We start from the raw sequence: 26,500 nt of genomic DNA on the forward strand, positions 1-26,500 counted from the left end.
CCTGGGAACCAGGCTGAGAAGCCTGGGGGTGCGGGTGGAGCCTCCCCCAGCCCGGCCCACCTGGGAGAGGCCCCAGCTGCACGGTGGGTGCCAAGGGCGAGCTCTTTGGGGTCACGCTTTTGCCCAGTATCTACAGGGCACATGCCCTCAGGCTGGGCCCGGCTCTCCCAAGCCCCCAACCCAGGGGCCAGACGGATGGACGGGCAGACGGGAATCCTCAAGTGGGCCTTTAAAGAGCTTCCAAGGTGGTGGAGAACCTGGATGGAGGTATCCCCTCCCCCCTCCCCCTTCTCCCCGCCCCCGTGCTCCTCACGCTCAGCAAGGACAGGTCAGGCCTGGGCCCGAGGGGGCCCTTGCCCCACTGGGCCGCTTACAATTTGGACAGAGAACCAGCCAGGGGTCCAAACACCTGATTTCACTCCCAGCCGGGCCTCCCACGAGACTCGTGGCTGACCACCGGCCCTGGAGGGCCACACCCACCTGCCCGAGGCGGCATGGTCACCCGGGCTGTGGCGACTAGGCAGCCAGGGCCGGCGCGGGTCACCCTCTCAGGCCTCCCTGGGCAGGGGCTGTGGGCACATTGGGCTGGACCGAACCTTGAGGAGCAGCCAGACAGACTGGGAGGGGCCGGGAGGACTAGAGAGACAGTTGGGTCGGTCCGGTCTGGTCCGGTCGGTCCGCACAAGGGGAGTCGGGCAGAGGCAGGTGTGAGTGGGGGCTGCTGGGAGCAGGGACTTCAAGTGTCAAGAAGGAGAAGGAGGGGCGCCTGGGTGGCGCAGTCGGTTAAGCGGCCGACTTCAGCCAGGTCACGATCTCGCGGTCCGTGAGTTCGAGCCCCGCGTCGGGCTCTGGGCTGATGGCTCGGAGCCTGGAGCCTGTTTCCGATTCTGTGTCTCCCTCTCTCTCTGCCCCTCCCCCGTTCATGCTCTGACTCTCTCTGTCCCAAAAATAAATAAAGGTTGAAAAAAAAAAATTTAAAAAAAAAAAAAAAAAAAAAAAAAAAAAAAAAAAAAGAAGGAGAAGGAGCAGACAGACCGAGGAGATGGGGCAGAGGTTGTCTGGAGAAGTTGCAGCCTGAACAGTAATCTGGAGGAGGAGGCAGGACAGCGGGGGAGGGCCGGCCGGCGTCCCTCACCCCCGGGGGTGCTGAAGACACGGCCCTTTGACCCAGAGCCTGGGGCGCGACTCCCCACACACATACCCACAGTCCTGGGACCCAGAAGGACGCGCTGGAGCTGGGGTCTGGGGACCGAGGGAGGTCCCCAGAGAGACTTTATTGCCGCTCTGCCCGACCGAGACCTTTAGGCCGTGTGCGAAACAGAGCGGGGAGAGTCCCAGCAGTGGGGGTACGTCACAGAGTCGTGGGGTGGCGTCCCTCCAGCAGGCCACAACAGGAAGGAATGGCTTGTTCCGCAGCAAGGCAGCTTCAGGTTAGACACCAGGCAGCACTGCCTGAAAACCGGAGGTCTCTTGAGATCTCTTCCCTGGGCACAGGCGGTGTGTGGGGGCAGGGCAGACGGACAAGTCCTTTCCCAGGGAGGGACCCAAGGACCTGAGCAAACCCAGCCAGACTTGAGAGTCTTCTGGAGGGCCAGATGACGGAGTGGGGGGATGGGGTGTGAGGTAGGAGGCAGGTGGGAGCCCCCCACCCAGTGGGGTGGGGCAGGGTGGGCAGGACACGCAGTAGAGGGGTCTGAGGTCCCCTCCAGGCTCCAGGAACCTCTTGGCCATGGCCGGGGCCCTCCGGTGCTCTGGTAGGGTGCGTCACAGAGTGGCCTGACAAGACAGAATAGAGGAGGTGTGAGGTTGACCCTTCCTACGGGAAGCCCTCCCGGATTGCGCCCTTCAGCGCTTTTTGGCTCCGCCTACACAGTGTGTGCCCCACCTACAGAAACAGCTCCACAGGCCTAAGTGACTTTGACCCACCTCAGCTTCCTCTGGCTCGGTCCCCAGGACTGGCCCTCAGACACAGGGGGCCACAGTCCAGCGGGGGAGCCTTCCGTCCTGTGTGGGGCAGAGGAAACTTACTGGGCCTGGGGCCTGGACAGCAGCCCCACCCTGGAGGTTCTGCAGAAAGGTCACCACTTCCAGGTTTCCAGCTGCTTCTGCCTACAGGAGGGTGCACGTGGGGGCGGGGCTGCCTCAGGGACACTGACCAGCAGCCTGGCCCCTGACCACCCACCTGGATGTCTTCCCTGGCTCTTCCCACCCACGCCCGTGACTCCTTGTCCCCACAGCTCCGGGGCCAGGGACCAGGAGAGCAGGAGTCTGGACATCGGGTGGGGGGAAGAGGGGGAGCCAGGGGAACAGTCAGGAAGTCTTCCTGGAGGAGGTGGCCTAGGAGAGGGCGGTGGGGGCACTGGTGGCACTCACAACAAGCAGGGCACTGCGCCCGTCATAGCCTGGGCAAGCCAGGTCAGCCCCCGCCCACCACCATGACTGCAGGCCTTCGAGGTCCGCCCTGGAAGCCAGCCTGGAAGAGGGAGCAGAGGAGGGGTGCCGTCAGGACCCCAGGCGCCTTTACAAAGCCAGTCCCCAAACAGCTGACCCAGCGGCCAGGGCAGGAGGGCAGCGGTGCGGGGCTCCCTGGGGGCCGGCCAGGGACCTGCGGTCTGGTTTCACCCAGAGGGGGTGACTGTGGCTCAGGTGGAGGGCGCACGCAGGCGCACACTCACACAAGTGTGCATGCGCGTGCACACATGCCCCACGTGCATGCCAGTTTCATGTTTCACAACACCGCTCTCCCTGGGCGGGGTCCGCAGAGGCAGGAGGAAGTCTGCTCAAGCCCAGTGGTGCAGGGAGACACGCGGGAGACCCTCGGGTGGCCTGGACCTGCGTGGCGGAGCAGGTGCCCACTGGGAGAGGGACCTGGGCCCACCTGCTCTGAAGAAGAAGGAGGGGCCCTCGCCGGGGTCTTCCCCTCCATCCTCACCCTCCCGCCCCCCCTCAGGGGAGCCCACTCCCCACCCGGGGGCCGAGCCGGAAAGGGACCGAACGCCAGGTGTGCTGGCCCGGGGCAGGGGGTGCTGCAGGGGGAGGCCTATCCCCCCAAGGGGCCTCAGTGACGCCCCCCTAGTCGGGAGACAGCAGCAGCAGCCTCCACAGCGGCGCCGAGCTATTTCTGGGGTGAATCACGCTGGGTGGCAGCACCAGGCCCTCCCGGACCTGTCGCCAGCCTCCCACAGGCTTGTCTCTCGGAAGGGCCCTCAAACGCAGCCAAGCAGCTCAGGCTGGACAAGCCCACCGCCAGGTCCGGGACGCTCGGTTTCGCCACTTGTCAATGGAGCCATCAAGGCCCACCTGGCCGTGCGACCCTGAACCAAGTCACCCCAGAAGTCCCTGCAGGGCCACGGCCAGCGGTTGTGAGCGGGCCCCTCCCTTGCTAGGTCCTAACAGACCCATCCCATGTGAGAGTTCACCTTGTCCCTGTCACCTGAGGAGGGCAGGGCCTGGGTTGCCCCCCCCCCGCCCCCGGGGACACAAGATCAGAGCAGGAGAGCCTGAGGCCGGGTTCAGACCCAGAGGGGCCTATCCACCCCACCCCACATCTAGGACTGGGGCCCCCAGGGTCGAGGGGGTGGGGGAGGCGCTGGCTGGTGGGGACGAGAGGGCCAGAGCCTCGGGGCCTTCTTGTGAGCAGAGAGCTCACCCACGCCTCACTCCCGGCCATTCAGCCAGAGACCCCACTGTCACCACCCACTCCCCAGGCTCGGGGTCTCCGACATTCAGGGCTGTGGACCTAGGCTGCCTCTGACACCCCCAAACCTGGCTACCACCAGTGCCCTGGCCTGGCCTCCTGGACAAGCCTGTCCTGCCCTCTGCCTGTCTCTCTCCACTCCCCACCTGGGCTCTCAGACCCAGCCTGGGGAGCTGACAGGTGGCACCGAGTGACCCAGCGCCGGTGAGGCTGTGAGAGCAGCACCGTTGGGAGGGGGTGCCCGCGGACACAGGAAGGAGCTGAGCTCGGCAGCCCTGGGCCTGGCCTGCACCCCGCCCACCACCAACACCCTCCCCGGAGACCTCCGGGGCCCCCGCTCCCCTGTGCCCCAGTATCCCCAGGCCTGCCTTGGTGTCACTCGGGGCATCTGTGAGGTCAGAGTCATGTTAGCGACTGGCTGCAGTGTGCCTGGGCTGGACAGCCACCAACCCCGTGGTTAGTTTACCAGTGACAGGGACTGGGTCCCACCACTGTGGGCCCGCACTGGAGCCCATCCACGGTGGGGGGGGGGGGGGACGGAGACTCATGAGACCTGTCACCCAGCCCAAAGGGGGATCAGCCCCCCAACCCTCAGGGTGGGTCTCCTCTTCGGAAGCCCCCCACCCGGCCTACCAGCCCTCCCTGCATCCTCGCATCCCTCACCTGCACAGCTCGGTCCCTGCGTCCTCTAGCTCCTGGGGGGACAGGCAGGCCCCAGCTGCCCGCAGTAGCCCAATGATATCCTGATGCCTGCCACGGGAAAGAGTGTGCTGACCACCCACCCGCCCAGGCAGCCTCTGCTCAAGCACGGCAGTGCCTCACCCACCCCCAACCTGGGCCCCCAACCAGGGCCACTGCCCCCAGCCCCAGCCAGGGCCACCGCCCCCCGACCCCGGCCCCGGCCCCGGCCCCGGCCCCAGGCCAATGCAATGCCCTGCCACTCATCCAGGTACCTTCCCAGGACATCGAGGGTCTGCGGGGTGGGGCCAGGTCTGAGTCCCCCCCCCCATCTCACCCCATGTTGGAGGGTCCGTCGGCCCTGACTGAGCAGCTCCTCCCCTTGCATCATGAGGCCCCTGCCATGGTCTCCCTCAGCCTGTCCTAAGGGCCCAACGCACCCCTGTGAATACCTGGGGACAGCCGGGCCCCGCTACACGCACCCGTCCCAGCCAGGGTTGCGCCTGGGGAAACTGAGTCAATCGGGCCTGCACTCTGCCCTTGGAGGTAGGGTGTCAGTGAGACACTAGGGGGTAAATATGAACGGTAGGGACCCAGAGCAGGGCCCCAACGTCTGTGGGCTCCCCAAGGCCGACCAGCCTGGGCCAAGCCTGGAGACAGCCACTGGTTGTGCGTGGGACATGGGGGTGAGAGGTGGGGCAGGGCCAGGGCGGGGGCGTGGGGGGGGTGCTGGGGCCACGGGCGGGCAAGGCAAAGGAACAGGGCGAGTGGAGGCTGGCTCTCACAGCAGAAGTGCTGACCAGGCCCCTTGCCCCACAGTGTCTGTGTCCTATAAATGGCATGGTCACCCCACATTTAGGAAGCCTGGGGAGGAGGGTGGGGCCCCCCAGGCCTTGCCCTCCCCACCCTGAAGAGCCCTCTAGAGCACAACAGGTCTGGGAGCAAGGCCAGGAGAGTGAGGCCGGGAGACCGGTTTGGGGGGGCTGTTGTGCCAGGGGCGGGGGGCGGGGCAGGGACAGTGAGCTCATCACCATCCACCCACACCCAGCCGGATCGCCCCGGCCCCTCACCCCCATCCTGGGAACCCCCCGTGCCTCATGCTCACAAGAGTCTGGTAAAGAGGGTGCTACCCATCATTCCCCTCACCGAGGGTCACATGCCCACCCCAGGGCTCACACAGCTGGGGCACGCAGGACTTGACCTGGACAGTGTGGCGACCCCAGGCCCACACACCCTCAGCCTCTCTCCAGGAGGCTCACCAGCACTCCCCACACACACCACAAAATAACCCAGGATCTGGCCGGCCAAGTGCCCGTAGGGAGAAATCCTCCAGGAGAAGCTAGGGGTCTGGGCTGGGGGGTCTGGGGACTGCTACAGACACCAGATAAAACAACAAAAGATGAAAAATGAGGGCTGTGACCCCTGCCCCCAGACACACACACACACACACACACACACACACACACACACACAGCCAGGCCAGGACCCCTCCCTTTAAGAAATCAGAGTTGTTGGGTGGGGCCAGCCTGGGGGACATCTTCCCTACCTTGCTGGCTGAGCCTGTCCCCCGAGGGCACCTGTGCCCATCCCAGCCTAACATCTGGCACTAAGTAGCCCGCTTTATGTCTACGACATGCACGTGCTGGGCCGGCGGCTTCTCCCCTTTCCCACCCTCCAGGCCCACAGGTGTGTGTGGATGACGGCAAATACGCATTCAACCCCTTGAGCTTTGTCCGTGAGGATTTTTCTTTCCTAGAAACTCTGCACCAGGGTCTTGCTGCGCCTGCCTGGCTGAGCTTAGAGGTCACCTCCTCCAGGAAGCCCTCCCTGACCACCCTGCCCATTCAGTCCTCCCTGTCTGGGCCCAAGCATGGTCCCTGCTAATACCTGCCAGGCTTGGGGGGGGGGGTGGTGTAGGGAGGGGGCAGCGAGGCTCCAGGAAGCAGGTGTCCTCAGCTCTGCCCGGGAAGCTGTGTCACCACAGGCAACAGGGCAGCCTTGTCTAAGCCAGCTGTGCCCAGGTCCGCCCCACATGGCCCAGGTACCTGCCCTTCACCGCCAGCAGCAGCGGGCTCAGTCCATCCTCATCCCGGGCGCTCACACCCACCCCTCTCTGCAGCAGCATGGTGACCACCTCGGGGTGGCCTCCCCGGGCAGCCGCGTGCAGAGGGGTCTGACCGTTAAAGTTCTCTTGGCTCAGGTCACTGCCCTGGGTGAGGCAAGGGCACGTCACCCACTGAGGGGGCGCTGGGCAGGGGCGGGGAGGGGACGGGAGGGTCGGGGTGCACCCCGGGAGTGGGGCCCGGCACGGCCACCGGCACGCCCTGTAGCGGCAGTAAGGTCCCACCGGCTGGCTGCCCAGCGCGGCAGAACAGGGCCCCAGGGAAAGGCGGCCCTGCGTCCCCCGGGGCCCGGCGTGGTGGGGCTGGTCCCTGAGGCGGTGGGGGGCCTCACCAGCTCCACAAGTGCCTGCAGCACGTCCAGGTCGCCCGCATGGGCCGCAGCACAGGCCAGGCCAGGCGTCAGAGCTTCCCGCACTGCATCGGCCTCCTGGGTAGAGGACAGAGGCACCCTGGGACCTCGCCTCTCCCTGGAAAGGAAGGCCCTACTCCACACGTGGGCAGAGCTCCTTCAGGCTGCCTGCCCCCAGCACCGGGAATGCTGTGGGGCATCTAGGGGCTCCCCAGGATGCCAGAGGGCCGGGAAGCCCAGCAGAGACCCCGCAGGCAGCCTCACACCCAGCCCAGCACCCTCGGCAGGGCCCGACCACAAAGCGACCGTATCTCTCGAGCTATTAAGCCCGACACAGCCGCCCTGATGACAGGCCACACACATCCCGGCCTCTGACCACTGCCTGCCCTGGGCAAGTGGCAGTGAGCACGGCCAGAGCTGTCCATCACAGACCCACCCACCCCCACTCTGAGAGGGGAAACTGTCACACGCGTGGTGACCCCGGGTTGCAGTGCTGCTGTCCGTGAGCTCCCATGCCAGGCCTGGACATCTCGGGCAGAGCGGGGTGTGAGGTGGGGCACCAGGAGGCCCCCAGCACCCCTGTGGGTCTGACCCGGCCTGAACCCCAAACTCTAGACCCGGAAGTATGAGCTCAGCTCCCCTGCCCCTTCCAGGTCCAGGCCCCCGGGCTGGGAAGGTGAAGAGGAGCTTCAAGGTGCTGTACCCGACAGGTGCGGCTGTGGGGCCTGGGCCCCGGTGCTCAGAGCCCAGCCAACCCCGCAGCAGGCGCCCCCTCCGTCCAGCACCCAGGACAGCGCGCCTGCCTTGACTCAGGCCTGCCGCTTCTCAGGCAGCCCTGCACCCGGGGCCAGCTCGGGCCGTCAGCAGGCCCAGCCGGTCCAGCCGAGCTTGGCCCCACTGGGTGATGGGGCCAAGTTTTGCCCACCATCCACATGTCACCAAGACTCCGCTAAACCGTCCCGGCCCCTTCCCACGGGCAGCTCCTTGCCTGAATCCTCGCAAATCCTCCCCACTGCGGACCCCAGCCCTCCACCTGGGTCCCAAACCACACCATGCCTGGTGGTTTTCTGCTCATGTGCTGGCATGATGGGGGCCACGGCTAGTGCCTGGCATGTCCAGAGGCGACCCGCACCTCAGGCCCCCATGTCACACCCCCCCCCCACACACACACACACACTGGCCAATACCTGGCTCAGACTGAGGAGCTGGGCGACCCCCCGGCCCAGCGTGCTACAAGTCAGCGAGGGCTGGTGCTCGTCCCCCGCGGGCAGCGTCACCTCCCCCCGGAGGTCCCTGGCCAGCAGCTGGAGGAGGAGAACACAGAGAGCTAGGAATGCCCTGTGGCAGGCAGACCACTGGCCCAGGCATCCCTGGGGCACGCGGCGAGGGCTGTCCTGGGCCTGCAACTCCTCAGTCCAGGCTGTATCCCTTAGGCCTGAGCTCGACCCCTGCCAGGTCCCCATGGGCCGACCCCAGCCTCCATTCCATTAGCTCAGGGTCTCCCAAGGACCCCATCCCCCACCCCCTGCACCGTGGTCACCACCCAGGCTGGCTGTGTCTGAGGTCCCCCTGGGAAGGGTGGGGGACGAGGGGATGTCCTGGGAGCGGTTTGAGGAGCCTTGGCCAGACCGAGGCTCCCCGAGAGAGTGGAAGAACACGTTGTCTGGGCTTGGGGTTGGCAAGGGGTGGAGGGAGCCCAGGCCTCAGAGCTGGTGTTTCCCCGCCACGGGGAGGCCCCGCATCCCTGTCCCCTCCCGACCCAGGCACACAACCCACTGGGCTGGGCCCTTAGCAGCCCTGACACGGGTCCCCATGCCCCCCAGCCCAGGGGCAACTGTGCCCAAAGCCGAGGGTACACCTGTTTTCTGCTGTCCAGGCTCAGCCCCGGCTGGCCCAGCACGTAGGACAGCTTGGCCATGGCAGCTTCCGACGTCATGTCAAAGCCCGAGACGATGCCAGCTCCCGCCACGGCCTGCGGGGAAGGGGGCACGAGCAGGAAGGGGGGTGCCACTCGCCCTGTGCCCTCGGGCCCATCCCCTCCCCCTCCAGCCCTCCATCCCCACCCCCACCATGCCGGCTGCGTAGCCAGAGGTCACGGTGCCCTGAAGGCAGTGTGTGCAGTTGACGATGAGGAGCCCTCGCTCGGTGGCGGCCCGGAACTCCCGCAGCAGGTCCGGCTTGGTGGGCCCGTTCCCGCAGCCGAACGTCTCCATGACGACGCCCCTCAGGGGGGGCTGCAGGAAGGCCCGAACCTGCGGGGCCGGGAAGGGACGGGGACGGCCTTGGCCTCTTGCTCCGGCAACAGGAGCCCACAGGCTTGTCCTGCACCTTCGGCTATGGCAGGGACGTCCGGGCTCTGAGCAGGCCACATGGAGAGCCATGAGGGGCTGCTCCCCACCACGCCCTCCCAAGGAAAGGCCTTGTCCCCCGTAAGTGTTTAAGGCTGCGGGTGGTGTGGCGACAATCCGAACGCCCCCTCCAGCGCGCCCCCAGCCTCGCCAACCCTCTATCCAACCCCTTATACCTGAAACATAGCAGGGGCTGCTCCCAGCAAGCCTGTGCCCTGCAGCTAAACACACATGCAGGGCCCCCAACGAGCCCCCCGCACTTCCTGCTTGGCCGCCAGGCTCCACTCAGAAGACGGCGGGCGGGACCTGGGGTCCACCTCACACATGGACGGTCCCCCTGAAGGCCCGGCTGCAGGAACACAGGTTCCCCAGCTCAGCAGTGCCCCGTGCTGGGCGCTGGTAAGTGTGGCCCAGACGACCATATCCGTGTCTGAATCTGCCATGCAGGTGGGAACACAAGGGCTGAGCCACTGGCCTGGGGACAGCACTTCTGTGCAAGCATCCACCCCTCTGGCTGTGTCCCCCGTCAGAGCCCTGACCCCTCATCAGAAAGGCTGAGTCCAGCTCCCTCTGCTTCTCCAGGTAGAGGTCAGAGGTGACTGCACCCTGTCCCTGGTAGACACCGGGGATGGGGAGGCGACGCCCCGAGACGCACCGCAGGAAGCAGGCCCCGCCCCGAAGGCCCAGCTGCCCCCAGCAAGCAAAGCCCCCGGGGCCCTTTCCCCTGCACAAGCCTCGCCCAGCTTTGTGGGGTGGGGGCAGGGCTGGGGAGCCAGCTCCATGGCCCTTCATTCCCCCAGCTATGGTGAGTTCTAGGAATTTCAGAGGCCCAGCACGATTCTCCCTGAAGGGTCCTGTGTGGCTCAGCCCCATTCAACCTGGCAGCCTCGGACAGTGACACACAGATACTACAGATGTGAGACCCACCCAGGCCCGCACCTGTCCCCTGGTGACAGTCCCTCACGTGGGCCCCCACCCCCCACCCCCCCGCACTCCCCGCCGGTCCAGCCCGACCGCCAGTGTCAGCTCCTGGGACAGCCCTCATTTTCGAGACCAACCGTTGGAGGAGCAGGCTCCAGCCCAGAGAGGCCACGAGGCCCAGCCCCAGGGCCTCGAACTGCCTCCTACTCTGAGGGTCTCTGCCCTTCAGAGGGGCCTGGGGAGAAAGGACCCTCGCGGACCCTCGGGCTACGGGTGACACAGAGCACAGCGGTGGCAGGACGACAGGGGGCACATACACGGGGCCGGGCCCCGCTTCTGGTTGTAGGACAGGGGTCCTGGTGCGCGTGGCCTGCACACCCTGGCTCCCCGCAAGAGCTTCCAGCACCATCTCTGGTCCAGTCTCGGGGAGGCCACCTGAGCTACAAGCCCCCCCCCCATCTTTCCTACCGGATCTTTCACTGCACTGAGTACATGTCCCACGTACTGTGGGACGCTGTCCTAGGCCAGGCCCGGGACCTGCATGGGGGACACATGGTGGGAAGACCACCCCGTCTGTCCCCAGTGCCTTTGAGGGGGTCAGGTACCGGTTCACAGACTGTGAGCGACCCAGAGCCCAGGGCACTAGCCCACCAGGCCACCCTGTGTGCGGGAACGTACCCGCGAAGCCGCATCTGCCCATGGTGCCTGGCTGGTCACAGCACTGAGCCCAGCAGCCACACCCCGGCTCGTGGCCCTGCGATGCCCAGAGGTACCTTCAGCTCAGACACCCTCTATGGGATGGGCCACGTGGCATCTGAGCCCAATTCACAAGGCAGGCCGCAGTCAGGTGCCGTGTCTACCCCAGTGGCAGCTGGTGGCCGAGGGGTCATGAGCAGGGAGCACACGGAGGACGGGGCAGAGCCGCCACAGAAGGAGCAGTCTTAGGGCCACGCCCCCCGTGGCCCTGCAGGAACCCGGGCCACGAGTCCACAGGCATCCACGCGGTCAAGCCCGCATTGCAAATGAGGGAAGACCGGGCCCCGAAGCCCCAGCGGAAGAGGCAAGGGAGGGGTGCAGGTCTCGGGGACACGTGCAGCTTCAGCACGCCAAGGGGCCTGCGTGCCCGGGCCCGCGGCGGGGTGGGGGACGGGAAGGGGCGGGGCAGGACACAGGATGCGGGGGAGTGCGGAGGGCGCGCAGGGCTGGGCGGGTCCCTACCAGGGCAGCGGGGATCCCGGGGTAGAGACGCAGCAGCCCCACGTCACGCTCCACGCTGCTGTGCACCACCAGCCGCTCCTTCCCTCGGACCTTCCGCACCAGCTCCCGGTTGACTGTGAGGGCAGAGGTACACGTGTGGCACCGCTGGGCCACCGGACAGCCGACACCCCCGCACGCACTCGGCCCCAGCAACGCCCACGGTGCGTTCAGCCCCTCAGGCCCTCCGTGTTGCCCGGCCTCGCTCTGGGTGTCTCCAGAGCCCCGGCCCCTCTCGCCGCCACCCTGCCCTGCCCTGCCCCCCCTCCCGAGGCAACTCCTGCCGGTCCTCAGCTCACTCTTAGGTCGGGTGCAGCCCCAGCCTGTGCCGGCTCTGCAGTGGCTCGGAGTCCGGGGCACAAAGGAGGACCCCCCCCCCCCCCCGCCCCCGGGAACAGAGGCTGCCTGAGTCTGGCAGGGAAGGTGGAGGAGAGGCGTTCCAGGCAGGGGGAACGGCATGCGCAAAGGCCAGGAAACACAACAGACATGACAGAGCTGACGAACCAGAAACGGTTTGTTGTCCTGGACGCCAGGAGGAGTCGGGCCCGGTCCTCTGACCAGCCAGCCTCACCTGTGCCTCGCTGGGCACCCACCTCGCCCACAGCTCAGCGAGTCAAGGGAGGAAGGAATGAACCAGTGAACGAGTCTTCTGGGCCCCCCACCTTTGGGGACAGAAAGCCTCCATCTGAGGCCCAGCGCCCCAGGCCCTGTGGAAAGTGGGGGGCAGATATTCGGGGTCCGTGCCCCTTTCACCCACCACACAGAGGAGCTGCCCAGAAGGCCCGTCTCCCTGCCGGTCCGAAGTCACTGCTCTGCCAGGACCAAGCTGGCAGATGCCTCCCAAACCCGGGGGGGTAAAGGGAGGGGCTGGGCAGCAGGCCCAGCCTTTGAGCCCTCAGGAGCCCCACACCCGGCACAGGACCCCGTTCTCTCCAGTCCTTGGCACGAGACAGCGCGATCTGGGCGGAGGCGTCGATGCCCACTGGCACGGACTGTGATTACAGCCTCTCTGAGGTAGCAGGCATCACGGAGACCCCCGAGTCCAGCACAGGGAAACCGAGGCCCAGAGTGGGCAAGGGCCACTGAGGCTGCTCATCCAGTCAGGTGCGGGGCCAGGACGAGAATGGCGGGAGGGGTGCACCCAGGACCCTGGCCCAGGGCTCCTCCCTACGCCCCCGCCCGCGTGGGGGTGTAAGCCTGCACGCCTGCTGCTGTTTCCACCAGACCAATTCATGTGTGATAATAAACCAGGGAACATTCCGGACACATGCTGCCCTCTCCCGATGCGTCAAAGGGGGTGTGGGGGGATGGGCAGCAGGAGGGGGCCCACGGCATCAATCAGCAGTGAGAGACGCCCTTTAATTTAGGGCCGAGCGCCCCAGCTGGACGAGCAGATAAGCTGGCGGGGGGGTAGAAGCGCTGCCACCGCCCAGGAGTTATGGCTGCAAAGGGGGCTTTACGGAGACAAAGAGAGCCCACGCCCCCTCCCTGCACGGCTGGACCATGCCCGCAAGAGCCCGCGGGGCCCAAGTCCTTCTTCCCCCAGCGGAGCCGAGGGAGGAGGGCAGGGTGGTATCCACGTAGCATGAGGGGCAGACCCCTGACAGTCCCCCCACACAGGAGGGCCCTGGGCTCTGCTGTCCCCGCAGCTGGTGGCAGGGTCACCATCACATGCCCCTCTTGACCCCCAAGCCCTGCCTGTAATGGCCTCACAGAGGGAAGTAAAAACACAAGGCAAAGTCCAGGCTGGGCTGGGGGGTCGTCCTCCAGCTCCCCAACAGGAGGGGGGGTAGCCCCTGACAGCCCAGGCGTCATCGGCCCCCCCGGCAGTCCTGCCTGCCACATCCTGGGCAGAACCTGGTGTTTCCCAACACCGGCTGCCGGAACGGGCCCGGGGCAGGTGGGGGCAGAGGCTCTCACGCTCTGCACGGGCACCCTGGCCAGCGGGAAACAATCTTGGCGGGGTCATGGGCCTGGGGCGCCGGGGTGGCCTCTGCCCTGCGCCCACCAGGCTTCCAGGCCGGGCCTGCCTCAGCGTGCTCCGTGTCCTGAGGCCTGCCTGGGCCTGGTGCAGCACAGACAGAGCCCTGCCGTCCCGGGTGAAGTCCTCCAGGCCTGCCAGCAGGGTGCGTCCCCGGAAGTCCCCCTCCTGAGCCCCAGATGAAGTGTGACTCAGTCCCCAGCAGGGAGCCGGGCCTGCAGAGCGGGCGGCCCACTCCTGGTGCCCATGCCTTCCTTCCCCAGCTGGCCAGCACGGGGGGCAGGAGGGGCTGAGCACCGCCACCCACCGCGGCCAGGAAGCTGATCTGTCCTCCAACACCAGTATGCGTGCCACCTCCTCCGGGGAGCCCTCCTGACCGCTCAGTGAGCGAGCAGCCCCCCGCCTGGCTCCCGGCGCCCTGGGAGTGCTGCACGTACCTCACATCTGCTCACGTGTTCTGTCTCGTGACCCCTGGAGGGTGCTCGGGGAAGTGGAGGGTGGGCGGGGGGAGAGGGTGCAGGGTAAGACCACCAGAATGGGAGTCAGGGCTTGGCTGAGCCAACACCTCCCTCTGCGGGCCTCTCCACCTCGGTTTCCTCCCCTGTGGCCCCCTGCTGCCCGGGAAGAGAACCCCGGGGGACAGCCAGGTCGTGGCCATCGCCATGCTGGGATCCCCACTCTGTGTGTCCTGTTGGGATCCAGAGGCACTGGCGGCTTCCAGAGTTACGTGACCAGCCTGCCCATCCCAGGAAGGACCCGCTCCCACCATCTGCTCTCCACAGACAGCCCAGCAGCAGCCAGAGCCCCTCCCCACTCCGAGCCTTCATCATCAGCCTTCCCAAAAAGACTTCGGCCCCTACAGCCCCTACCCGGCCTGGGCCCGGTGCTCCTGAGGCCCTGCCTGTGCTGGAACATTCCAGGAAGCCCCTGTCCCTAGGAAGTCAAGGCTCTGGCCACCCAGAGTCCACTTCCTTCCCTGGTCTCGATATGCTCACCCTCCTGCGGGCGTGGAGGCCGCTGCACCAGCAGACCCCAGGGCTCTCCCCATGCCAGCCTCCTGGAACCGCCCCTCAGGCCCCGGTGGAGCCCATGTGGGCGAGGAGGCAGCGCTGCCCTCCCAAGGGCCTGTAGTCAGGCAGTCTAACCAGAAGAGCCACCCGGTCCTGCTGGTGCTGGGTCCCCTGCCTCTCAGGCTTCTAAGCACCAAAGTACCCCCCAGGAGGGCTGGTTCTGCCAGGCCCTACAGCACCCCTGCCACCACCACGGGGTCTCTAGGACAGGACCCCTCGGCTGGTGGGGCGGGGACAGGTGCCCAGGCCCCCCCCCAGCTCAGTCAGGAAGAGACACAGGGCAGGCCCCCAAGCTGTGCCCACTGTGCTGTGCCCACCATGGACCCGGAGTGGGGACTCCTGGGGACACAGCAGGAGGGCAGACATCCTGGGTGGAGACAGGGCAGCCCTGGGGGGTGACTCCCTCTGGGTGAGTGAGGCCAGCTGCCCTTGCTGAGAACAAGGTCAGAGACAGCTCTACGCTCAGGGAGAGACGAGAGTGGGTCAGGGGCTCCCTAGGGGCTGGGCTGCCTGCCAGGCTCAGGAGGCAGAGGACTCCCCTGGAAGTTCCAGGGACGAGGTCACAGCACAGGAACCTCGTCCCGGGGGACCCAGGTGCACGCCAGGGTCACAGACAGACTCCTGGACTCAGGGTCACAGGTCCCCCAAGCCTGCTCCTCCTCTGGTTCAGCCCCTGGCTCCGAGCTGGGGCTCCCCACCGGCGCTCCCCCCTTGGTGGCCCACGCAGGCCCCCCTCTCTGAGCAGCCCCCGACTTTGCAGCCCAGGGCAGCAGGGAGACTCTCTGGGGCCCCAGACACGGTTTCCCGCCCAGCTCCAGGCATGAAACCCGGGGCGGGAGCCCTCACGGGATGGCCCTGCTCGCCGCCCAGCTTACGTATGACGTCAGCGCCCACAACGGCCAGAGGGGGCAGGTTGGGGGAGCAGAAGGCCGCAAACCTGCGCGAGTCCACCTTGGTCACTCGGTTGCCCCGAAACAGCTGATTCTGGAAGAACAGGCAGACCTGTGGGGGAGGCGAGAGGCAGCGGCTCAGCGCTGGGGAGCCCCAGGGCCCTCCGGCCTCCCCCCTGCCATCGGCGGAGCACCCACTGAGGACAGGTTGCAGATGTCGATTGCGGCTGCTGCCCTCCCTACCACCCATCCCGCAGGGCCTGGGGAGAGCCAGGCAGGGAGCTGGCCACCCGAGGGCCCTGCCGCCCCTTACTTCCCACCTGCCCTCTGCCCCCATCCCTGCTTCTCAGGGAGTCCCTGGTGAACTCGGCCCACCCCTCACCACAGTGTCCGCGCTCCGGAGCTCAGGGGCTGGGGGGTCTTGTTCTGCCCCCCGCCCCAGCTGCTCTAGGGCTGTCCTCCTGGGGGAGGGAGGGAGGCACAGCAGTAGGGAGACAATGTGAACCGTGCTTCGGTGAAGCGCCCTCCCCCTGGCACAGGGTCCCCTGCAGTGCTAGGGGGTCTCGTAAGGTCTCCCCATGCTGCTGTGTGGAGAAAGAATGCTGAGCAGGGAAAGCCAGCTCCACAGCTATACTGTGTACAACCTCCTTTTACAGAAACTTACACGTAAACACACATAACGTGAACACGTGTAACACGTAACCCGGAAGAGAACACAGCGCGCTGTTAACAGCAGCGTCTCTGGGAAGTAAGACATGGGTGGCTTTGCTCCCTTCTGCTTTCTTTATTTTCCGGGTTTTTCCACGGTGACGGTGTATGCCACTTGTAAGGCAAAAGACACATCTTCAAACCCTGGCTGACGGCTCACCTGCATGTCCCACCTGAGTGCCAACCACAGCCCCCGCCTGCGCCACGCAGGCCACGCCCCCTGCAGCCCACGCCAGGGAGGGAAGGGTACCTCGGGGATCACGTACTGGCCGGCCATGAGCAGGGCCCCCAGCAGGTTCTCACGGCCATCATTCCATAGGGCGTGGATGGGCACCTGGGGGGAGGCCGGAGATGGGCTGAGACTCACGCAATACCAGAGGGAAGAATGAAGGGGGGGGGACAAAGAAAGGGCAGCTGGACGAGGCGGACAGCAGGCCATGGATCCCCCCACCCACCCACAGGACCCAGGGCACTGACCAGCCTGGCCGGCCAGAACAGACAGGACAGGCGCTGCCTTGGGGAGCTGCAGAACTAAGCAAGAGGCCCAGGGTGCGGCCTGGGTTCCCCACAGTGCCAACTCCCCCGGTGGCCTCAGGAAGGCCCTCGTGCTCTCCGGTCAGCCCGGGACATTACCTGGGCACCAGTTAGGATGACGGTTTTCTGCAGGTTCTCCAGCACGAAGGACAGCACGGAGGCCGCGAAGGCCATGGTGTCAGTGCCGTGGATGACCACGAACCCGTGGTACCGCCCATAGTGTCTCTGTGGGGGTGCAGCAAGCTTAGGCCGGACTCCTCCCAGGGACAGGCCCCCTCCTGGGGACAGGCCTCCTCCCGGGGACAGGCAGCTAGCTGGTCTCCCACCCCCTCAGGGAAAAAAAGGAAACGATCCCAAATGCAGAGGGAGGGAATCAGGGAGGCACAGGTGGGATCCTGGTCACTTTTGGCCCAGAGGACACTCTCTGGGAAGCAAGCCTCTACCTGGAGTCTCACCCCTCCATGCTCTCCCCCACACCCAGGACAGCTTCCTTTCCTGACACCTCTAATTGCATGAGAGACATGGCCTAGGGGGGAGGGGTCTCTGGACATTCTCCTAGGATAAGAAGGTCCCCTCTGGACTTCCGGCCAGCGTCTCCCCCAGGCGATGCCCAGTCAGGGGTCCCAAGAACACTGGCGAGTTGGAGGACCACACCAGACTACTGTGTGTGTCAGCACAGTTCTCCAGGAGGGTCCCTTGCCGCATGACCACTGCCTCCAGGCAGGGGGCTGTGGGGGTGCGTGAGCCTGCGAGCCCATGGTCCTATAGGAGGGCCAGGCAGGGACACAGCAGTGGGCTCAAGGCACAACCGGTGCCGGGAGCTGACAGGTGATCTGGGACGCTGCCTGGAACAGCACCTGGCAGGAAGGCAGGACGCTGGCAGGCAAACCTGGGGAAGGGTCCTTCCAGATACAGGCGTGCTGGCCACCTCTGAGAGGACATCCTCAGGCCACCACCTAGAGGGCAGCCAAGGCCAGCCCTAAGAGGGTGGCTGGCCCGGGCTATGGTTGCAAGGGCACAGTTCTGGGAACCAGAGGGTCCAGTCCCTCCTGAAGGGACCCTGATCCAGCCAGGCTGGCCCTGGAACCGCAGTTGCTGAACCATGTGGCGGGCTGGGGCACCCTCTGCTGGCCACACAGGGCACTGCCACAGGCAGGCCCTGAAGGCCCTTTGAGTCCGCATGTGGCCGGACACTACAGCCAGGACAGCAAAGTGGTCAGGCCCTAACCAGAGGACAGTGCTGGCCACAAGCCAGGGTAGCTGCCCCGGACTATGGCCACAGACACACCCATTGGCAGCCAGTGGCCCCGTTCATGGACGCAAGGACCAGGCCCAGGACCACACAGTGTCCTGCTCACAGTGAAAGGGGGTGCAGCCCAGGGAGCTGCTCTCCCCGCAGGACTAAAGAACGCAAGCGTGTGACTGGGGCCAGACCCCAGCAGCAGGGAAGGGGAGCCTGTGTGATGAGCCTCTGAGGCTTAAGGGAGACGGGTGAGAATTGGGCCCGGAGGAGGTGGGGGTGGGGTGGCAGGGCCCCCCAGGGAGGCAGTCAGGCCACAGGGCCAGGCTTGTGCAGGAGCGGGGGCTGGTGATGAGGAGACTGGGCAGAACGGAGAGGAAAGCTGATGGAGGGGCGCTCTGGCAGCAGGTCCAAGGGGTCACCACGTGATGCTGTAAACCACAAGACCTGCACGGGGTTCTGAGCTTTTTACGGGCTCCAAATCCACTAAAGTCCCAACTCCAGGGTGGGCATGGGTAGGGTGAACAGAGAAGGGTGGGCCAGACATGCAGCCTGCCAACCTTCAGGGAAGCATCGTGCCTCCCAGCCTAGGATACTAACTCAGACAAACCAATTACAGGAACACACTAGGGCTGCTGTCCAGACCATTTCCTCACCAGGAGAGTGGACATGGCCCTCGCTGCCTATCCACTGCCTGCACGTGGGAAAGGGCCTCAAGGCCTTGCAGCTGAGATGTGACCCAAGGATCCAGCACTTTCCTGAAGCTGCCATTCCCAGACGTTCCAGGGTCTCAGACCAGGCAGGTGGACTCCATCCCCACACACCTCAGAGGAGTGCTTCCCCGGCATTGGCTCCTCCCCGGCCCACGAGCCCCGCCCATAACCCCAGCCCTGCCCACACCCCAGTCATGTCCACACCCAGCCCTGCCCACACTTTCAGTCCCGCCCATACACATGTGTAGCCACGCCTACACATCCCCAGCCCCGCCCACACTCAGCCCTACTCTCACAGCCCCTCCCAGTACAGTCCCACCCTCGCTCCCAGCCCCGCCCAGTACACACAGCACCGCCCACATTCCCACCGCAACCTACATCCTCCCGCCCCACCCACACACCCAGCCCCACCCATACATACAGCCCCGCCCACAGTTCCAGTCCCACCCACTCAGCCCTGCCCAGTACACGCAACACTGCCCACACTCCCAGCCCCACCATACGTACAGCCCCACGCACACTCCCTCCCAGTATACACAGCCCCACCTACCTAGTCAGCCACGCCCACAAACAGCCCCGCCCACACTCCCAGTTCCCCGCCCCCCAGTAACACACCACTAGCGGGACACCACTAGTCCCGCCCACACTCCCCAACTACCTCGATGGTCTGGGCAATCTGAACCCACTCGGTGATAGTCATGTCACTGGAGTCGAAGAGGGGCTGGCACTCCAGTACCGTGTAGATGACCCTCTGGTCAGGGCTGGCGGGCCTGCGGGAGGCAGAACAAGGGCTCCCACTCTGTCCCCTCCTCCCTTGGCCTGCTCTGTTCCCCTCCACCCAGCCAGCCCCCCTCGCCTGCCCCCCTGCACCGAGGGGCTTCTCAGTAGGTTCTGCATATCCACAATCTCTCAGCAACCTGAATACAGGGCCCAGCCTTCCTTCCACCCAGAGTGCCCAGGAACAGGGACCTTGGTCCTCACGAGGGGTCACGGCTGGGCCGGGACAGGCTGCTCCCCAGCAGTGTCACCTTCCCAGAACCGGCTCTAAGAGGGGGCCCAGGCCTGGTCCTCCATGGGCCAGGAGCGGACCCTGGGAGGACGATCTCTGGCAGGAGGGAAGCCAGACCAGGAGGCCATGAAGGGCACCAGGCAGCCTTGGCCCAGAACTAAGAAACAGAGAGAACTTTGCACTGGGGGGAGGCGGGGGCTACCTGGGGCCAGCCCCTGCCTCTCCCGATGGGCTTGGGTCCCCGAGTGGCTAGGCCCAAGGCCTGCAGCCCCCCCAAGGCTCACTTGAAAGAGGGCCGCTGGTCGGTGCTAAAGCCATAACACTAGTGACCACAGCCTGCCCCACGGACCCTGCAGGAGCCGTCCCGTCTCAGGATAGGCCCACCCCTACGACAGCAGGCCGTCATCCCCGGCTGGGCCCCAAGGCCCCACACTCACGGCAGCACCAGGGTGTCCTCCGGGAGGCCAAGGGCCCGGGCGTGGTCCTCATCATGGAACATGGGCAGCGTCCTCAAGGCAGCGGCCAGGCCCCTCCCAGGGACGAGCACTGCAGGCAGAACCCAGTGCAGGGGGTGTGGGGTCAGGGGCTGGCAGCCACCACGGGCTCCTGTAACCGCCGGCCCCTCCCTCCTCATCAGGGCACTTACCCAACACGCTGGGGGCCAGGCCAGGGCGGGGGCCAGGCCAGGGCAGGGGTCAGGGGTTTGGGGTGGGGACAGAATCCAGGGCCCTGGTGAGATTGGGCAGCCGTTCCAGGTCTGGATGAGACAGCTTCCTCCCGGGGGGCCGGGCAGCCCTCCTCTGGCCACTCCACCCAGGGCCTGCCCCGGCCCACCCCGTCTCCAGGCGACCCCGTGCTCCCAGCTGAGGTTCAGGGGCCCAGGCTGTCCCCCGCCTTCCATCACAATGCAGCACAACGCACCCACGCTTCTCCCCACCACTTGCCGGGTGACCACACTAACTCCTGCGGGCAGACATGCTGTCTGCTCTGCCTGGAAGTCCTTAGCCCCTCCTCCTTCAAACCAGTATGTGCTTCGCCCCCGCTCAGGTCACCACCTCCAGGAAGCCCTCCTTGACGTCCAGGCCCCGATGCCCTTCCCACACACTTCCCCAGCAGCCCCTGCTCCCTCACTAGGCTGTGTGACCCCTCCAAAACCCAGAAACATGTCCCATGTGCCAGAAACAGGCATCTGAGGCACTGGGCAGAAATGGCGTCGTGTTTTAGAAAACCCTCAAAGGTCACAGCTGTGTCTGCTAGAAACAACCCCTCGGCAAAGGCTCCCTCTTGTCCCTCCCTGCTCCCTACCAGCACCATGACCTTAGACAGGTCAGCTAACTTCTCCGGGCGTCTCCCACACACTTGGACACAGTGACAAGGACAACAGGGTCCCCTTCCTCGAGAAACGCCTTTAGCTGAAACGAGGAAGGAAGACCTTTCAAGACCGGGCGAGTGGTCACTCCTGGACGACACCCTTGCTCTCGGCCTCTGCAGCCCACGGGGCACGTCCAGCCCCCGCTGCCGCTTAGCGGCCTAAAACAGCCTGCTGTTCGGGCCTTGAGAAGCCTCCAGTGCCAGCAGGGCTGTGACCTCACTGGCAGTGCCGGGGGACGGTCTGCCCAGGCCCGCTCGGGGTGTCGGCGGAATTCAGTTCCATGCGTGTACAACTGCTTCTCTGCTGCCTCTCCCACGGGGGTGGTTCTCAGCTTCTAGGGGCTTCCCGCGTTCCCGGGCTCGGGCCCCGTGCTCCGTGTTCACAGCCAGCAACGGCTTTAATTCCCATGCTGTGATCTCTCTGACTTGGCCTCTGAGTCATCTCCTCCCTTTAAGGAGCCGGAAAGCTCACTCGCCTCACCCGCGGACACCCTGCCGCTCAGTCCTTCCTGAGGCCACCGTGAGAGTCTGTCTCCTCACCAGGCCGGCGGCCAGCTTCCCGCCGCTGAACGTGAATCTGCTCTTTTCCTGAGGGCCAGCAGCTCAGCATCAGGCCCTGAATCTCCAGCCCAGCACCCTGGGCCCTCTCCTGTCCCTCGTGCCCACTGATGCCCTCCCTCCCGCCCTGCAGCTCCCGGCAGGGGCTGCCCCCCCACCGTGGCCTTCTGAGGGCCGCTCGGGCAGATCGGCTTCCCACGGCCGCTTAGCACGTTACCCCAAACAGGTGGAGAGTGGGCGCAACACCTCCCTGTCGTCACACAGCATCTGTGGGGCAGAAGCCCGGCCCACTCCACGCTCAGCAGGACCGCACTCCTCGCTCGCTCAGCTTTGCTCAGGCTCCCTCCATGTGCCCACCTTCTACGTGCCAGGCACGCTGGCCCCATGGGTGCTCCTGGATGTTCATGGTGCCATCTCCGCAGCCGGAGAGGGATCCCCAGGGGAGCCCCCGCCCCGCACACGGCCCCAGCAGGGGCTCCACGCACGTTTCATGCAGGAGTAAACAATGCGGGTTAGCTGCTACGGGGCTGCTTGAGGAAATACCACGTCGATGGGGCTCAGGAGACAGAGGGGGACATCAGTGCACGATTGCCCGCCTGGCCACACCCCCAAGATGCCCGAAGCATGACCAGGACACGTGCCTGCCTCCACACAGGTCCAGGCTCACCAGCCCCACCAGCATCGAGGACAGAACTTCAGAACCCGGGCACGGAGGAGGGCTCACAGCCACCCGGCCGCCCAGCCCTGGCGGCCAAGCTCCCCGACCCCACCCTCGGCAGGCTGACAGGCAGCCCCCAAAGGTGCGCATGCCCTCCCCGCGAGAAAGGCAGTCTTTGCATGTGCGATGGAGTTAAGGGTCCGGAGACGGGGGCACCACACTGGATTGTGCAGGTGGGCCCTAAGTGTGGGAGACTGGACACACGGAGGAGGCAGCCACGTGAGGACAGGGCAGAGAGCCGCGTGAAGGCGCCGGCCGTGAAGACCACGGCGATTCAATCACAGCCAAGGAAGCGGCAAGGACGGACCCTCGCTGCCCCATGTCAGACGCCTGCCTGTAGCACAAGGGGGCCACCTGCTTGGTCACGTGTGGGAGCAGCCCCAGGACGCTCACAGAGCCACTTTCCACCCCAGCTCCTCGTGGGGGGTGGTGCCAACCTGGGGATCCACGGACGGGGCAGGGGAGGTGGGGATGCACGTGGTCTGGGTTTCACGGGGCGAGCTCATGATGTGGGTGGTCGCCTCCACCCACAGCCAGGCTGTTGCCGGCCGACGGTGAGGCAGTGACCGCCGTCGGCATCCTGCTGCAGCGGGGTGGGAAGCGGCAGGGCCAGAGGACCCCGAAGGGTGGGAGCCCGCTGTTCCCGCCCGGGACTTATGTGCACGGCACAGGCAACGCTGGCCCAAGAAGAGGCGATGCCCTCCTGGTCTGTTCTCTCTGGGCAAAACCCGCCACGGCACTGTGACACCAAAAGAGCGTGGGAAACCGTGCAGCCAGAGAATGGGGGGGAAAGAGCTGAGGGAAAGTCAGGACGTTAATGAACAAAAATCGTGCCTTGGGGTTCTGTGACATCCTTGGCTTTTTCAAACCGGTCATTTGTTATGATTTCCTTACTCGTTCCGCATAAACGTCTGCTCTCACACTGAACTCTAATTTTGTAAATTGTATTATTTTTCTCCACAAGGGCCCCCGCCCCCCCACCAGGCCCCTATAAAACCAGAAGCAGACCATGCTTCTCAGCTACGGCCAAACCCCTCGTGTCTAAGGGACGGTTTGTCCTCTAGGACTGCGGGTCCCTGGGGAACCACCTATAGCTTCGGCTAGAAAAACGTGAGCGTGTGAAGCTACGCTCAGGGAGGAGGTCCAGGTCGAGTGCTCAGACGCCATGTTGCGGTGACCGAGAGACGGTGGACACCACCCTTACGGGCGACGCTTGGCTGCAGGACCAACTGTGACCCCCACCCCAGGCTGTCCTGGCATGTTCAGATACCTGCCCCCAAAGTTCTGCTCCCCATGCCGTGTCTGCAAGTGCCTGCAAGGGACGCTGGGGCAGGGTGGCACTCAGAGGTCACAGGGGCCTCTGGCTCCCTCAGCCGGATGGGAGGGGCCTCTGGCTTCCTCAGCTGGGTGGGAGGGGCCGCTGATGCTGCTCAGCCTTGGGACCGAGGCCATCATCTGACTCTGCTTTCATGATGCCCCTTGACCTGTGACATCTCTGCTGGACTCAGAGAAGGGCTGGGTCCAGGGGTGTCCCAGGCTGCAGCGGCCTCTGCCCTCCGCTCGCCGTCCCGGCCTCTGGCAGGGTTCAGACAAGCGGAGCCGTGTGCCCTGCAGGCCACTGTTCACACCCTCCACAGTGACAATCCAAACAGCCTAGCTGTTGCTGGCCTGCTCCCCTCGCCACCCTCTGCCACAGTCCCGAGGCTGGAGCCCCGTCAGCAGTGCCAGGCGAGTTAATCATTGATACTGTCCCGAGTTCGACGACCCCTGCTGGGCTCGGAGAGGGCAGGGGCTGCCCAAGGCCCTCCTAGTGTGGCCTCCAGCCTCCAGGCCTGGCTCCTGCGTCCATCCCCATCGTGCCCGTGCCTGTGCCCTGGCCTGGGGGCTGCCCTCGTCCCCGGACACCTTTTCAATCTACGCACACTTTTAGGCAAAAAAGTCAGCACAAGATGTGTGTCCCTGAACACTGAAAGCAGGCCTGAGGGCCGTCCCTGGCCTCAGGGGGCCAAGGGGTATATGACACGACAGGCACAGCAGGGACCAGACCCCATGTCTCTTCCTCTTTCGTCCTCTGGGGTTTAAGCCACCACCCCCCCCCCAAGCCTTCCTGAAGTCGGAGGACTGGGGAAGGAGCAGCCCTCAGCAAGGAGCTGGGAGGCACCACCAAGGCCCCCAGCGGACCAGTCGCCCCAGGCCGGCAGCTGCCTGCTCCCCAGCCGTCACCTGCCCCGCAGCTCAGGAGACCAGCTTCCTTGCCCCCCAGGACAGGCTGGTGCTTCTGAGGTGCCTTCCGAGCGCAAGAAGGCGTCCGCTGACCTCGCCTTCACCAGGCCAGGAGGCCCCAGCGCCAGAGCAGGCTCCAAGGGATTCTGGAAGATTCTTCCCCATCTGTAGCCGACCCCCACACCCTCTTTCCTGAGTCAAGGTCTCTAGTTCACCTTCTGAACATGTGACTTCGCAGCCTCTCCGGGAGAAGCAGCACCCGTGGGAGTGAGCCACAGGGCTGCCTCGGAGGATGGGCAAAGAGGTCAGAGAAAGGTGGGAGAGAGGTCAGAGTCCACCAGTCCGTGCAGCCCAGACCCTCAGGAACCATGTGTGAGCTCAAGAGAATCGCAGACGGCCACATGCCAAGCCTGGAGGGGCAGCGTCCGGGATGGGCCAGGGTCCCAGACGGTCCGCCCAGAGCAGCTCCCCTCTCTCGGCCCAGCCTCCACCTCCCGGCCCCTCCCGCTCTCTCCCACCTGGGTCCAGGCCCCAGGCCCTCAAGGGAGGCCACAGCCACACGCAGGGTCCCAGCCGTACAGGTGCCCACGGCCCTACATCGTCTCCCCAGACCGCCTCTGTGACTTGAATCACATGCCGCTGCTGGTTTAATGTCAGCCCCTCTCAGGCTTGTGACGGCCGAGGGAACCAGACAGAGCAGCACCCAGCAGGGGTGTCACCGGGGACCTCCGGCCAGTGTCACCGGGGACCTCCAGGCTTCAGAAGTCCACCCGTGAACTAACCAGGCAGAGAGGCGGAAGGCACAGCAGCAGAGGGCTGGCTCCTGGCAGCCCAGGGAGGGGCAATTGGCGGGCTGGGTGGACGGCCACGTCCCTGGGGCCTGAGCCCCTACAGGACAGGGCTCTACGCAGGCCTGAGTCCTAGAGCCCGGCATGGAGTGGGCCCCAAGGAATGTGCGAACTGTCTGTGTCGCAGATGGAATAACAGGGACAGAGGCTGGAAAAGCTGCTGTTGGAGCCACAAAGAAAGCACCAGTGGGAAGGGGGGGACCAGGAGCGGTGGGGGAGGGGATGGGCCGAGGCCGAGGGACCCACCAGGACAAAGGAGATGTTCTGTTAGTCCTGGGGGGCGGGGGCCAGAGTTGGTTGTGACGGGGGAGGGGGCATGGGACGTCTGCTCTGGCCAGGCCCCTGCAGTGGGAGAGGGGGAAAGTGGGGGGGGGGGGGACACTGCAGGGCCGGGTGAGGGGCTGACCCAGGTGTGAGCACAGACGAGGACTGGAGCAGCAGGGAGGGGCCACTGGCAGGGAGCCCGGGAGGAAGGGGTCAAGATAGTGCCAGCCCACGGGACGCGGGACCCCTTAGGGACAGTTAACCCGCAGACAGCAAGAGAGTGGCAGAGAGGTTCAAAGATGAGGCTGAGGGTGTGTCCCGGGCCCCCAGGGCTCTGCTGGGCATCCCACACGTCACGGGACCAGGAGGAGCCTTTGGGGAAGGTACAGGCAGATGGTCTGTCCGGGGTCACCCGCGAGCTCCAGCGCCCTGGCCCAGGCCCTCACGCCCCACCCCCAGCAGCAGCCCCTGTCAAAGGGGCAAAGACAAAACTCGCAACTCCCCAAAGCCATCTCCTGCACCTGAACAGTCCAGAAAGCTGTGATGGGAGGGTTGCCAGGAGCCCTCAAGCTTGAACAACGTTGGGGGAAGGGGTGGGGTCAGGTCACGGCCCCTCACGATCCCTGGGGAGGGCCTGGACTGCCCTAGCCGTGACACCACACGGTCTTGTTTGTCCGGAAAGGGGTGAGATAGAAGCCGTGGGCCCTCGGAGACCCCCGTGGCTCTGTGCAGAGGGGTGGGAGAGGCCCCGGAGGGCTCCGACCTGGGAAAGGCCACTGGGCACGGGAAGGACCCCATTCCACTCACCGCCGCGCTCGAGCCGCATGCCGATAGTGCCGCCGGTGTAGATGGCCAGGAGCCTCCGCTCAGGCTCCACCGCGCGCGACATGCCTACCGGGGACCAAAGAACCAAGGGGACTGAGGGCACCAAGGGACGGCGTCAGGCGCACCCAGGGTAGCGGGGGAGGGCTGTGCCTGTGGTGGGGAGACGCAGCGAGCTAGG

The 26,500-nt window shown here is 65.6% G+C and overlaps 1 protein-coding gene across 8 annotated transcripts; it reads right to left on the reverse strand.

The window, feature by feature from the left end:
- Window positions 1-1,236: 1,236 nt before the first annotated feature.
- ASPG (asparaginase) lies at window positions 1,237-26,500 on the reverse strand. Of its 8 annotated transcripts, none has more exons than XM_086708675.1 (17): window positions 26,305-26,500; window positions 19,953-20,061; window positions 19,165-19,276; window positions 16,653-16,778; window positions 16,270-16,353; window positions 15,297-15,423; window positions 11,335-11,447; window positions 8,917-9,099; window positions 8,706-8,819; window positions 8,035-8,151; window positions 6,830-6,925; window positions 6,421-6,584; window positions 4,361-4,447; window positions 2,374-2,473; window positions 2,020-2,109; window positions 1,721-1,754; window positions 1,237-1,452 (listed from the first exon to the last, which is right to left on the reverse strand). In XM_086708675.1, exons 1-17 carry the CDS (start codon window positions 26,384-26,386, stop codon window positions 1,427-1,429), a joined length of 1,764 nt encoding a protein of 587 aa, XP_086564801.1. In that variant the 5' UTR covers window positions 26,387-26,500; the 3' UTR covers window positions 1,237-1,426. The 8 variants fall into 8 exon arrangements, 7 of the variants coding, with proteins under 7 accessions (XP_086564801.1, XP_086564799.1, XP_086564803.1 ...); XM_086708677.1 differs by having other exon boundaries at window positions 1,349-1,452; window positions 1,721-1,776; window positions 2,029-2,109; XM_086708673.1 differs by having other exon boundaries at window positions 1,237-1,754.

This window comes from Puma concolor, chromosome B3, assembly GCF_028749965.1.
Source record: "Puma concolor isolate L17-30 chromosome B3, mPumCon1.1.hap2, whole genome shotgun sequence".
Classification (NCBI taxonomy): domain Eukaryota; kingdom Metazoa; phylum Chordata; class Mammalia; order Carnivora; family Felidae; genus Puma; species Puma concolor.